The sequence below is a fragment of the Oryctolagus cuniculus genome, chromosome 13 (genome assembly GCF_964237555.1).
Source record: "Oryctolagus cuniculus chromosome 13, mOryCun1.1, whole genome shotgun sequence".
Lineage (NCBI taxonomy): Eukaryota > Metazoa > Chordata > Mammalia > Lagomorpha > Leporidae > Oryctolagus > Oryctolagus cuniculus.
The window spans coordinates 67,717,680-67,732,342 of record NC_091444.1 but is presented as its reverse complement, the minus strand read 5'-3'; the positions used below and the strand labels follow the sequence as shown (position 1 = coordinate 67,732,342).

Below are 14,663 nucleotides of genomic sequence, written 5' to 3'. Positions count from 1 at the left end.
CCATTTTTTCCTTCTTAGGGTAATGGAATCTCGGTTTTCCTTTGCTGAACCATTCATTTCCCATTCGCCACACCTGGGCTTGGGTTAGAGGTAGCCAGGCGCCCCAGAATGGTGCTGGTGGCACCTGGCCACAAGGACCCACAGTGATGGGGAGGGTGCTCACCTGCCTGAGGGAGCCCCAGTGCTTTGTTGGAACAATGTGTTCTCTACGGGAAGCTTAGGGGCCGGCGGACCTCCGGCAGGGAACTTCTAAGCTCATCTCTGCCACTACAAGCAGGGACCTGCCCAGACGGAAGCAGAAGCAGACGCACAGGAACCCAACCATGGAGGGGACAACCTCCTGGATCCACCCAAACCTGCAGGCCCCCGACCCAATCACAGCACTATCCAGAAATACGAACCAGTGCATTTTCCATTGGGCTAAAGCCAGTTTGGACTGCGTTTCTTTTCTTTGCAATTAAGAAAGCACTGAATAAAATAGATGTAGCAGTCAAAACTGTGGACACATTTAGGTGCATATGTGTGGGAATCTTTCGTTTTTAAATTCTGTGGGTAAAGAGCCATGCAGATTTTTATTTTTAAATATTAATTATGAGCCATTTAAAATAAGCATGAAACTACAGAATATAATAGAACGGATTATCTATGTTCTCACCTCTGAACATATATTAATGTTGCATCATGTTTGCTTCAGCATTCTTCGCAGAAGCTTTGCAGGGCTTAAAATGCAAGGTAGGGAGGGTGCATGGTGCCCTCTGTGTTTGGTTCCCCAGGCCCCGAGTGCGTTTCTCCTACATTCTTCCAAGATGAGCAGATTCCAGTGCATATGTTCAGAAATATTCAAATGCACACACTGGGCATGTTTCACAGGAAATGATAGCATCCATAAATACTGACGTATCCGATGCTTTTTTTCCAAATGAAATATATTGGAAATTGTTCCTTATCAGCGTACACAGGGCTGCCTCTTTTCCTCATTGCACAGCCAGCCACAATACAGCCCATGGAAGCAGCCATCATTCACACGTGTATATTTCGTTCAGTATTTTGCTGCCGTGCATAAAACTGTCATTTCACACAGATGCAGGTCTACTCCAGCATACAGTCCTCGGAGTGAAAGGTTTTGTGTGGTTTTGATAGATTTTACTGAATGTCCAACATTGAGGTCACAAATTCAATTCCTGCGCTTTAGGATCAAGAGTCTGTTCTATACACTGGTCAAGTTTGAATCATCTGTGCCAAAGTCTGTGCCAAAGTAACCAGTGAGAAAATGGTGTTTCCATGTAATTATTTACAATTGTATTTCACCCCAAACATCATTTTACACATTTCAAAGCTGCATGTGTTTCATTTTTCATGTATTGACTATATTTTCATGCCCATTTTTCTATTGGACTCACTTTTTTTAATTGGTTAAAACTACACACACACATACTCATACATAGGATCTTTCAAAAGCACATGGTGGAAAATTTGCAGTATTTCAAGTGTTTTTGGCACCAAAACACACTCCCAGGGGCTTGTTTTGGCACGTCTGAGCAGGAAAGATAAGCCATCAGATTGTAAAGAGTTGCTGTGGGTAACGTGAACTCTGCTAACATCGAAGCCAGAATGAATGTCAGATTTATGGGGAAGCTTGGGTGGAAGAACAGTGAAATCACCGCTGCTTTGTGATAAGTTTAGGAGGACAACACTCCAAAGAACTCAGTCATTTCAAGTGGGTAACTCCATTCTGGACAGGAACGGATGGCACTGAAGAAGAAGCCGACCGCTGCAGACGACTCACATCCATTTTCAAGGCAAATGAAAATCGTATTCTTGCCCTGATGGGACAGGACCAGCAATTAACAACAGAAACAACAGCCAATGCCACAGACACCTAAGAGCTCAGCTTTCACAGTTCTAGCTGGAAAACTAAATTGGACCAAACTTTCTGCTCCAAGGGCACCCACACCAGCTGCAGACAGGAACAGAGCTTGCAATGGCGATTGCAAACAAGTGCGATCGAGATCACAAAGCATTTCCTGAGAGGATTTAACAGGCGTTGAAATACGACTTTGTTGCTATGATTCTGAACACAAAGCACAATCAGGACAATGGTGACTAAAGCTGAAAGTGGCCTAAAGCAAAAGTGGACGACCCGTCAGGAGCAAAGGCTCGGGCCGGCATTGTGGTACAGCCAGTAAAGACACCACATGCCATGACAGCATCCCAAATGGGCACCAGCTCCAGTCCCAGCTGCTCCACTTTCAGTCCAGCTCCATGCTAACGGCCTGGGAAAGCAGCGGAAGATGGCCCAAGTGGGTGGGCCCCTGTACACGTGTGGGAGATCCAGAGGAAGCTCTTGGTTCCTGGCTTCAAACCAGCTCTGTCCTGGCTGTTGTGGACATCCCAAAAGTGAACCAGCAGATGTAAGATCTCTCTTTCTGTCTCCGTCTCTGTCTCTTTCTCTGTAACTCTGACTTTCAAATAAATAAACAAATCTGTATTTTAAAAAGAGCAAAGATCATGGCAATGGTTTTGAAGATGCTCAGCTTATTAGGATGGTGTTGGGTAAAGTTAGCCAAAGCTTCCCAGGGGGGTCCTTCTCCAACTCGACAATGCACCCGCTCAGCTCTCGCACCAATTAAGAGCAACTCTGGGGCCGGCATTGCGGCAGAGCAGGTAAAGCCTCAGTCTGTAATGCCGGCATCCCTTATGGGCACCAGTTCAAGTCCAGGCTACTCTGTTTCCAGTCCAGCTCCTGCTAATGGCTGGCCCCTGTCACCCACAAGAGATACTTGGAAGAAGCTCCTGGCTCCTGACTTCAGCCTGGCCCAGACTGCCAGTGCTGCCCTCTGGGGAGTGAACCAGCAGGTGGAAGACCTCCCTCTCTCTATCTCTCCCTCTCTCTGTAACTCTGACTTTCAAACAGATAAATGAAAGGAGAACAAGCGATTCTGTAAACATCTTGACGAGAAGTCACTGGCAAGTGCCCAGCAGTCCAGATTTGGCTCCTCCTGACTCCTTTCTGTTTCCTTATCTTAAAAGAAATCAAGAGCACTCATGTTCCTTTAGACTGCAGGGGCTAAATTCCCTGGGCCTCGGTTGTTCAGGGGTGGACTGCATGGCTGAGGCTGTTGCTTACAGAGAGTCTTGAACTTGGTGGAGCCTTTACTGAGGAAAAAGTGTACACTCATTTTTATCTCTTCACTCACATCCCATGGACTTTTTGACGTCTCTTCTGTGTGTGTCTGTGTCCGTGTGTGTGTGTGTCTGTGTGTGTCCATGCGTGTGTCTGTGTGTCTGTGTGTGTCTCTGTGTCTCTGTGTGTCCGTGTGCATCTCTGTGTGTCTATGTGCACGTGTGTGTGTCTGTGCATATATCCGTGTGTGTGTGTGTCTGTGTGTGTCCATGCGTGTGTCTGTGTGTGTCTGTGTGTGTCTCTGTGTCTCTGTGTGTCCGTGTGCATCTCTGTGTGTCTATGTGCACGTGTGTGTGTCTGTGCATATATCCGTGTGTGTGTCTGTGTCTGTGTGTGTCCATGTCTGTGTGTCTGTGTATCTCTGTGTGTCCATGTGTGTGTCTCTGTGTGTCTGTGTGTGTCCATGTGTGTGTCTCTGTGTGTCTGTGTGTGTGTCCATGTGTGTGTGTATCCATGTGTGTTCTCTGTGTGTGTCCATGTGTGTGTATTTCTGTGTGTGTCTGGGTGTGCGTGTGTTCATGTGTGGCCCTGTTCGTGTGTGGCCTTTAGGACATAAAAAGCGAATGTTTTTCCAAGTTTCTCCCTGACCTTTTTATCTTTCACTATGGTGATTTTTATTGTGTAGAATTTAAAAGTTTACTTTATGCACTCAAAGTCCCCGCCTGCTTTTGGACTCCTGTCATCTTCAGAGGGCTGAGATGGGCTGAGATGGGTCAGTGGAGGCCACACTGTTGTGGGCTGTGCGGCTCTCAGCTGGATTCACCGCAGGCTCTTCCCTACACACATGGAAGAACTTAAAGACAGAGGCACAGATGTGCCCTGGAAATCAGGATTCACTCGGAGCAAAACAAAAACGCAAACTCAAGATCCAAGTCGTGTACAGACAAACAGCCAAAGTCGCAAATGTTTGCAAACAAAGAAAACCGCTCTCAAAGGAAAAGCACCCAGCAGTAGGAGGGCCTCCCCTTCCCGTCCCACACAGGCAGTGGGGTGACGGCCACGTGGAGCCCAGTGAAGGCCCGTTGAGCAATTGGCTCAAGCACTGCCCACTTCTGTGCCTCTTTAAGGAAGCACCAGAAGTGGGGTGGCATGAGGTGCATGATGGGAGTGGAGGGTCTGACATGGAGTCGCTGGGGGATACATCCTACAGCCACACTGAACATTTTCCCCAGCTCTGCTCCAAGTTCCCGACATGCGTGGAGCAGGGCAGGTAGGGGACCTGAGGTGCATGCTAGGGGGACGAGGACCTGCCATGCCACTGGGGCCAGGGTGTCCTATGGGCCAGGTGCAACCAGGAGCAGGCAGGTGTGGTGTCATAAACAGCAAACTGCCCAGAGCCGTCCATCACCTGCCTGCACAGGCCGGCCGGGAGCTGTCCACGGTCATCGTACCTCAGCTCCTTTCCTGCTAGGCATGATCTCACAACACTGCTGAGCCCTGACACAGTCTGACCCATGTCCTTCCCAGAAGAGAAGGACAGGACACAAACACACACATGGACACACACATGGACACACACACAAGGACACACACAAAAGGACACATACACACATGGACACACACATACATATACAGACACACACATGACACATATATGTACACACACAGAGAGACACACAGATGGACACACATATGGACACACAGAGAGACATAGGCACACACACAGACACACATGGACACACACAGACACACACATTTACATACAAAGAGACACAGACATACAGAGAGAAACACATGGACACACAGACACACACATGTGGACACACACGGACACACCCATACATGGACACACATGTGGACACAGAGACACACACATGTACACACTCAGACACACACACCCACACATGCAGACACATACAGACATACACACAGAGACACACACATGGACACACACATGGACACACACCCACACACATGCAGACACACACATGGACATACATCCAGAGACACACACACATAAACACACATGCAGACACACACACGTGGACACACACATGGACACACACATGGATACACATGCAGAGACACACTTGGGCACACACATAGGCACACACGTGGACACACAGACATATATGAACACATACACCCACACACATGCAGACACACACACGGACATATACCTAGAGACACCCAGAGACACATACACACAGACACACACACATAGACACACATACCCACACACATGCAGGCATACACACACACACACATGGGCACACACACAGCCACGGAGAAGATGGCCTCCAGCAGCCGGAGACAGATCCTATCCTTGGGCCTCACCGACAGCCTGGGTTCCGTCCCCGCTCTGGAGAGCGGTTTGGTGGTGAAACTGCCTGGCTGGGGCCGTTTCAGGGCAACCCCGGGAGCCTGAGCCCAGAGGGTCCTCATGCGGAGGTTTTAAGGGCAGGGTGGTCCGCTGGCCTCAAGATGTGGGGGCTTCCACTGTTAAGCTCCGGTGCACTTGGGTTCCTTGGCTGCTTCCCCCTCCTCTGCACTGGTCTGACAGGTGCTGCTCTTTCTCAGGAAAGCCAGGGAGGGGACCTGGGGCCCCTGGGGCACATGCCACCCTGCCCTCTCTTGGAGAGCTCCGAGAGCTAAGAAGAGGGCTCCAGGGGCTGCACCCAGCCTCCTGTTTCTGAAGCCAAAACACTTGAATTCCCTCTTAACTCATTTCATTGCCTGTATCCTACCCAACTACAAGTTCTGCTGATGCTACCCTGAGATATGCCCACAATCCAGATATCTCATCACCCCATCTTAATTCTCACTTCCATCAAAGACAAGGAGTCAGGAGCTTTTTCCGGGTGTTCCACGTGAGTCAGGGCCAAGGACTTGGGCCATCTTCTACTGCTTTCCCAGGCCATAGCAGAGAGCTGCATGGGAAGAGGAGCTGCCAGGACTCAAACCCGTACCCATATGGGATGCTGGTACTGCAGACGGCTGCTTTACCCACTATGCCCCAGCACCGGCCCACCACTATTAGATTTAACCAACATGAAATTTTAAGAAAACAGTTTTTAGTAAGTGCCAAATATAGCTAAATTTTATAGAAAATACTATATGTTGAACCGGCGCCGTGGCTCAATAGGCTAATCCTCCACCTGCGGCGCTGGCACACCGGGTTCTAGTCCCAGTCAGGGCACCGGATTCAGTCCCGGTTGCCCCTCTTCCAGGCCAGCTCTCTGCTGTGGCCAGGGAGTGCAGTGAAGGATGGCCCAGGTCCTTGGGCCCTGCACCCGCATGGGAGACCAGGAGAAGCACCTGGCTCCTGGCTTCGGATCAGCGCAGTGCGCCGGCCGCAGTGCGCTGGCAGCGGCGGCCATTGGAGGGTGAACCAACGGCAAAAGGAAGACCTTTCTCTCTGTCTCTCTCTCACTGTCCACTCTGCCTGTCAAAAAAAAATACTATATGTCCATTAAACTGTTAGAGTTGCAAGCTAGAGGGTCAGGGGCTGGGGTTGTGAGCCAGAAGGGCTTAGGGCCAAGATGGGGGAGGTTGAAGGGGCTCCCCCATGGGGTTCACGACAGTGCAGAGGCTGATGGGTAGGGAGCCAGCATGTCAGAAGGGATGGAAACGGGGGTCCAGGAAGGCCAAATCGTGGAAATTGGAGGTCTAGAGGGGCCTAGAGGCCTGGATGGGACAGGGACGTGGCTCCAGCCACCTCAGCCCCACTCACCCTGGCAGCGGCTGCCGTCCAGGCTGCTGGCAAAGCTGTGGGGACAGAGGCACATGAAGCTCACATGTTGGCTCAGTCGCCGCCGGTGTAAGGGCCCGGCCGGCTGAGGCATTCGTCCAGATCTGCAAAGACACAGAGGGTTAATGGAGCCTGGATCACCGTGGTGGAGGTGAGCCCCCGCCGCGCTGAGCTGCCGCCCACCTTCACATGTGGTGCCACCGTCGTCCAGCCGGTGTCCAGCCGGGCAGCAGCACTCGAAGGAGCCCACGGTGTTGAGGTAGCTGCCACCCTGGCACAGGCCCGGCATGGCCCGGCATGGCCCAGCACTCGTCCACATCTGCAAGAGGGTGAGAGGCCTGTCCCAGGAAGGAACCAAAGCCGCGAAGGGCAGCCAGCTCCGCCCTGGCTCCCCAGCCCCCACGACTCACCCTGGCAGGCCTCGGTGTGGATGTTGGGGATGAAGCCACGGCGGCAGGGGTGTGGCTGTGCAGCATAGGGCTCACACGGGAGGCCCCAGGCCCTGGCCACGTTGGCACAGCAGAGTGCCTTGGTGTACGCGAGGCCAGTCAGCTGCTGCTGGCACCGCTCAGCGCCCACCTGGCCAAAGCAGGACCCAGTCTGGTAATCTGCGGAGCACACAGAGGCTGGCGGCTGCCCGTGGGCCTCCTCTGCTCTGGGGGCCCCAGCACTAGCACCCCAAACAATTCTCTGACTCTTGCTGAGTCGAATGTCTTCTCTCCCCGGCCCTACTTACCAAACTCTTATTTACCCTTCAAAACCCACATTTTTCAGAGCAGTGGCTAAACAAGCCCCAAGAGAGAGGCCAGGACCTCTGAAGCCCACAGAGGTCAGGGCAGGTCGGGACTCAGACTCAGGCACCCCTCCCTTCAAGCCTGAGCACAGACCAGGAGGGACCCGCCATCTGCCTCTGAATGTCCTGGGCCCGGAACCCCAATGACACCCAGGGCCCAGCCCAAGGTGGCTGTGCAGGAGCCCAGATGTTGTAATTTCCTGTTTCCACCCTCCAGATGTTTTCAATAGAGGGGTCAGCCCCTAGCAGGCCAGGAAGCCACAGCCAGCCCCACCCCAGGCCCCCCTGAGACCCTGGAGGTGTGGCTGCTCCAGGCCCCCAGCCCTGGCCCGATCCAGGGTCCTCACTGTCAGACCCACCCACATTTCTAGAATCTCACCCTTGCCCACCCCTGGCAGCCCGCAGCCCCTCCTGGCCGCCTCCCCCCCTCCCGGCAGCCCCTAGCCCCTCTCAGCTATTCCGGCTCCAATCAGCTTCAGCCACAATGCAGGCGTCAGCCCCAGGGAGCTGCTGCCCTGGGGCCTTGTGGTTTCTAGGGACACGCTAGGCTCTGCGAGGTCGCCCGCCTGGGGAGGTCTCCTGTCCCTGGACTCCCACGCAGTCTCCTGCCTCTCCCCAGGGAGCCTCGGCCAACAGCAAGTTCCCTTCCTGCCCCCGCCTCTACCTTCCAGGCCAGATTGGGGGTTCGTCCTTGACTCCATCTCTTCCAACACCCAGGCGCTGGCACAGCATGGCGTCCACCATGGAGTTTTGCCCCCAGCCCTTCAGCATGTGAGCCCACACCCCTCAGTCTGTGGGACCTGTTTCAGGGGTGGGGGATCCTGGCATCATGGTACAGCGGGTGAAGCTGCTGCCTGCAACGCCGGCATCCTGTATGGGCGTCATTTGGAGCCCTGACGCCTCTACTTCTGTGTACTCCTGCTAACGGCCTGGGAAAGCCCAAGTGCTTGGGGCCCCTGCCACCCATGAGTGAGACCTCGATTCAAGTCCCATCTCCTGGCTTTAGCCGGGCCTTTTCGGCCATTTGGGGAGTGAACCAGTGGACAGAACATCTTTCCATCTCATGCACTCCTATCTTGCAAGAGTCAGCTAAGAAGTTCCCTCCTCCAGGAAGCCCTCCCTGATGGCCTTCTCTGGAGCCCATGGCTTCCCCGTGTTGCTGTATTGACCTCCCTGGGTTCCCGTTTTCTGCTTGTAGCTTCTTCCCCGCCCTGCCCCACTACCCAGGCAGATACATCCTCTGTCTTTCCAATCGGGTTCCAACCGGGGGCCCTCGCTCTGAGCCAGTGAGCAACAGATGTTTGGGAGAACGGGTGAGCAGATGAAGAGATGTCCTCAGCCTGCCCTGCAGCAGGAAGGCCAGCTGGACTCTCTCAGGACCTGGCCTTGTCCCCACCCCCACCCCAGTGCCCCCTCGGCACCTCGCTCACACTGAGGGCCCCTGAAGCCATACACGCAGGCACAGTGGTTGGGCCCGATGCAGCGGCCCCTATTGTGGCAGCCGTGGTCACAGACGGCTGTGGAAGGAGACAGAAAGTGTTGGCTGCAGGTCCCTGGTCAAGCCTGTCCCCAGCCGGGACTCCACACACCCCTGATAAGCTAGAGTTGCCTCCCGGGGCCCCGGGGGTACGCACACTGCCCACACACGATGCCTGTGTAGCCGCGGGGGCACAGGCACGACTCCCCCTGGCAGATGGCCCCGTTCATGCAGCTCACGCTGCACCCTGAGCCTGAGGAGGGGGCACACGGTGAGGGGAAGGCGGGCCCCGAATGGCGGACAGAAGCAGCCCAGCGGCTGGAGACCCGCGACCTGCTCACCTCGGCTCACCCTGCAGCTAGGGGCCAGCGTCCCGTCAGCGCAGGTGCACACGTTGGGCTGGGAGCAGAAGCCCTCGCTACAGGGGTGCCTGCAGACTGCTGCACGGGGAGAGCCTGGCAGTCATGGCCAGCATGCCCAGCTGGGCGCTGTGGGCCACCCACTTCCCCGCCTCGCTCAGGCACCCGCACGCATGCACGCACAGCCCTGTCTGCAGGGAATGTCCCTGCCAGGGAGGGGGTCAGAGGTGCTGGGGGTAGTGGGCATGGGGGCTGTGGGGCATGACCTTAGATTCCAGAGAGAGAGAGAGAGAGAGAGAGAGAGAGAGAGAGAGAGAGAGAGAGAGAGACAGGCACATGTGGCCTGGGAGCCACTGGACAAAGCTCAGGGCACTCTGGGGTTCTGCCAGGGCTCCCTGGCCAAGTGCAGGTGTCAACTTGTGGACAGGGCCCCTGCCTGCGACCCCTCCCCCGCCAGGAGGCGCCGCACTCACGCATGACACACTGGCTCCTGCCGGGCAGCGTCCTCCAGCTGGGGCAGCAGTAGGCGTGGAAGCGGGAGCCATACACATTGGCCTTTGAGGGACAGCGAGCGGGATGTGGCTGGAGGGCCCTGCCCACTGCCCATCTCCTGGCCCCAGGACAGCGCCTCCCCAGCCCACACCCCCAGCAGGGGCCTCAGCACCCCTGCAAGGTGCCCAGGCTGCCACGCCTCTGCAATTGTCCAGGAGCTGCAGGACCCGGGGCCCGGTCTCAGCGGCCTCCGCTGCCCACCTTGCACAACAGGACCGTCCGCGCCAGCAGGAGTCGAGCCAGGGGACTCCGGGCCACAGGGAGGGCTCCGGCCCCCGTCCCTGCCCAGCATGGACCCTGCGGAGTCATGACTGTGCCTGGGGGGCTGTGGAGAAGAGGTGGAATCAGCCTCAGTGGACACCCCGCCCCCGGCCAAGGGCCCCCCCAGAACTGGGGCCCGGGAGCAGGTGATGGTCAGGGCAGGCTTCTTGGAGGAGGGTGTGGTAGAGGGGCTGCGGAGCAGGAGTGGGCGGACTGTGTGGAGGCCACTGAGGGGGCTTGGGTGGGAGGGAAATGGGTGTTAGGAGGGGTGGGGGGAGGCGGGAAGGCGGCAGCCACAAGTGGTTGTCCTGGCAGGGGCATGAGAGCGCTGAACTTCCCCTGTGGAGCCCAGGAGGGAAGGGGCAACTGAAGGTGATGACTGTCACCAGTGAGGGGCCAGTGGGAGGGGAGGCCAGACAGAGGGGAGGTGGGGCCCCCACCTACGCAGGCGAAGGCGGGGGCGCAGGTGTGGGAGCATTCTAAGGGCAAGGGGTGGCGGCCAACCAAGTGCTACCCGCCACCCCACCTCCCCGTGCCTTTTTCCGGTACTGCTTTCCAGACCAGGGAGTAAAGTCACTGGTCAGGGTGGCTGAAGCGGGGAATGGGCCCAACCAGGTGGTCCCAACCCTCACCCCAGGCCCCTCCCCGAGAGAGACCCTGGTCAACCTCGGAGGATTCCCCCCTGCTGCGGAGGGGCTCCCCCTTGCTCCCAAGTTGTGCCGGGGTCTGCTGGTTCTGCCTCCCACCCTGGCCTGCCTGTTGGGTGGAGAGGGGTCTCTGGCCAGGCTGGGTCTGACTGACCTGCCCCTCCCACCCCCGCGCACCCCTCTGCCTCAGCGAGTGGCACGTCAGGAGTTTGTGACATGAATGAGCAGGGGGCCAGCGCCGCGGCTCACTAGGCTAATCCTCTGCCTGTGGCGCCGGCACACCGGGTTCTAGTCCCGGTGGAGGCGCTGGATTCTGTCCCAGTTGCCCCTCTTCCAGGCCAGCTCTCTGCTGTGGCCCGGGAGGGCAGTGGAAGGTGGCCCAGGTCCTGGGGCCCTGCACCCCATGGGAGACTAGGAGAAGCACCTGGCTCCTGACTTCAGATCAGTGCCAGCTGCTGCGGCCATTGGGGGTGAACCAACGGAAAAGGAAGACCTTTTTCTGTCTCTCACTGTCCACTCTGCCTGTCAAAAAAAGAAGAAGGAAAAAAAAAAAGGAAAGAAATGAGCAAGCGGGGAACCGCGCACTGCACGGGTGGCCAGGGAGGGATTCTGGGCTCCGCGACGGGAAAGGGGCGCCCCGGGGCCCCCGAGCCGCGGCCTCCTCCGGACAGGGGCCAGCACGCGGGTCCCGGGCCGCCGCCAGCCTCGGCTCCGCCCTCACCTGCGACTTGGGGCCCCAGTTGAGCCCCTTTTGACCTCGGCGCCCCGCGCCCTGCGGATGGCGGGGAGGGGAAGGGGTTGGGCCCGGGGCTTCCGGCTGCGAACAAAGGAATCACCCCTCCCCTCCTCGCGTCCCTGCTCGCCCCCTTCCACCCCGCTCCCGCCCCGCCGCGGGTCCCGCGCCTCCCCTACCTTCCAGGTATGGCGGGCGGACAGGTGGGGCTCGGCGCTGCAGGGCCGGCTCCCGGGGCGCTGGGGGCCCCGGGGCGGAGCACAAGACCAGCGGGCGACCCCGCCGCGCTCCCGGCCCAGAGCTACCAGGGCGTGGGGCGGGGCAGAGGAGGCAAGGGGAGGGCATGATCGTGGCTCCAGGAGCTGCGCAGGACCCAGCAGGAGGGCGCCCCGAGGTGGGGCTCCGGATGGGTTGGGTGGGCGGCCTGGACCCGGGCCAGGGCTGGGACACCGGGGCTTACCTGGGAGGCGCTGCTCCGCACTCGGGCACGCAGGATTCCCAGGGCGACCAACCCACCTGGCGCCGGGAGCCTAGGTTCTTGGGTCAACTGAGATCCAGCAGCCCCTAAAGATGCAGGCAAAACGTGGGGGCAAAGAGAAGATGCTCCTCCCTGGGGAGCAGGCCTACGCTTTTTCAGGCTTATGAATGTCCGAGTTCCAGAATTTCATGTCTGTCTGAGGCTCCCACCTGTCATGGGACTGATCCTGCCTCCCAGCTGGAGCCTACACTTCCCACATGTCGAGGTGTCTCTACAGACACCATCAGTGACCCTAACCCCGGAAGCCGGCTGTTACTCCGCCAGGCAAACTCCTATGCTTCCAGCAAAGCCCACTTTAAAAATTCCCTCTCCACACCCAAAGTATGAGTTCACTCTATCAGATTCCCAAAGCTGCTGTGCTGAATGTACCTCCATTTACAACATCTGAGAATGGAATAAATAAACATGCAAGGGAACCTCAGGAAGTTCATGAATAAATAAGTCTTTTTAAAGAAAATACATAAAAAAAGAAAAGTATGTATGTTAGTATGTGTGTCGGTATTTTTTGTTAAAATGGAGTGTGGGTGAGAGGGAGGGTAGAATTTGAAGCATCATTATACTTCAAAATTTGTATATGTGAAATACATGAAATTTGTTCACTTTAAAATATAAATAAAATAAAATGTGTCATTTTGGTTATAAAACACATGTATTATAAATACCAAAAATAAAAAAGTGAAAGAGCAAGCCAAATTCTTCTTGAGTAACCCAGACTTTATTAAAGTCACCCAATCAAAATGCAAAAAGGAAAAAGAATGTGTCGTATGGATATAAGGGTGCATATCTATTTTTAGTCTCTTTTATGCACACAACACTCTGGTAGGTCCTGTGATTATAACCCACTTGAACTTAGTGTAATATTTTTGGTAATACTGAATATTTATAGCTTCAGTATATGACACCATGAAGCAGGGCTTCCAAAGAAGAGGAGACCATATCTAATGGTTATACATACTTACAAAGCAACTTCAGGCTAGATTTCACCTTTCAGGGCTATTCAATAGGATTTCTTTGTTTCTTTTTCTCAGAGCGAAATTCTATTTTATGTCTTATTATCATTTCCTTTTTTTTTTTTTTTTGGTTAGCCAATTTGGTTTTATTATGAAAATGTTTCGCAACATACAGAATCACAAACCCTCATCCATCATCCAGCATTGGGAACATATCAAGAAAATATCACATCTAGCATTTCTAGAAATGAGTTTGAAGTAGAAAAGTTTCTTATGTTAGCTCAACCCACATTCTACTGCATTTTGCTTTTGTGCTTTTAACAGATGTCCTTAAAGATGGTCCACATGATCTTCAGATGCACGGCATACCCAGTATACCTGCAGTTTGTTCATCTAGCTCCCGTGCCAGACATGTTACATTCTTCTGCTGGTGTAAACATTGCTTTAAGTCTCCTAAACAAGCATATTGATAAAATACATTCCTAGAACTGCTGTATCAGAGGTATATGTATTTACCACTGATACATTACTATGTTTCTTAGAAGCCATTTTACCAATTTTTGCCTTACCAACTTTTGTGCTATAATGACCTTTCTGTACAACTTAACAATAATTCTGTTGAGATCAATGCACTCCCAGAGCGTAGAATTATAGACGGGAACTTTGGATTACAGGTTCACCACATGGCAAAAATGAATTCTCTTTCACTTTTATATAGTCTGTCTCTAAACATTACATCCAATTGTTGCCGACATGACGGTGAAAGTTGTGATGATAAAATAATGAAACAAATTTATCTGCAGTTTATGTGCTTTATGTTTCATTTTTAATTTCTGTGACCAAACTTCACTCAATATTTTTAAACCCATGAAAATATATTTTTGCTATGCAGGGTGTCCCTTGAGAAAAATGAATACTCACAATGTGCCTCAATTTTGTTACAATCAAATTATGTATCGCTTGTTTGATTTTACAAAGGTAGTCAATCAGCCAGTCTGGCCAGGCAGTGTATTTCCAAAGTAGGAACATGAAAGTAATTATAGGATATTAAAGATAGGTCAGTTAGGAGAACAAACAATAGGGACACAGAAAGTGCACCTCCCTTTGTAACAGAGGCCTGGTTGACAAGATTGATGAAATGGGTATTTATTGAAATAAGATAAATTATTTAACTAATGATGATAAATTTAAGTAGGAAAAATAAAATGCATAGTATTGGAGATATTAGATATTTAGAAGGTTTGTTAATGTTTTTATTTTCATAAACATTGGCTTAGAATCAGAAATAATATTCAAACATATGACAAAAACAGTTTAGCTCCAATTATGATTATCCCAGAGTAAACAGCATCCAATCCACACCTTCAGATTATATTTAAGGCAAACACACAGAATCGTCACAATAGTTAATTTTTCTGAAGCATGTCTTTGAAGGGATAAAAATACAAATTGTATTCGTGGCAAATAATAAAGACTTT

General features: G+C 53.5%; 1 protein-coding gene and 1 long non-coding RNA gene across 2 annotated transcripts; both read right to left on the bottom strand.

The window, feature by feature from the left end:
* Positions 1-599: 599 nt before the first annotated feature.
* On the bottom strand, positions 600-8,036 carry LOC103350903 (fibulin-1). The gene is made up of 4 exons (XM_070054959.1): positions 7,286-8,036; positions 7,059-7,194; positions 6,858-6,979; positions 600-1,823 (listed from the first exon to the last, which is right to left on the bottom strand). Exons 1-3 carry the CDS (start codon positions 7,349-7,351, stop codon positions 6,930-6,932), a joined length of 252 nt encoding a protein of 83 aa, XP_069911060.1. The 5' UTR covers positions 7,352-8,036; the 3' UTR covers positions 600-1,823; positions 6,858-6,929.
* Positions 8,037-8,118: 82 nt separating this feature from the next.
* Positions 8,119-12,005, bottom strand: LOC138844871 (uncharacterized). Its single transcript, XR_011381276.1, has 3 exons — positions 11,877-12,005; positions 11,389-11,486; positions 8,119-10,381 (listed from the first exon to the last, which is right to left on the bottom strand). It is a non-coding gene; the product is annotated as an uncharacterized lncRNA (long non-coding RNA).
* Positions 12,006-14,663: the final 2,658 nt, after the last annotated feature.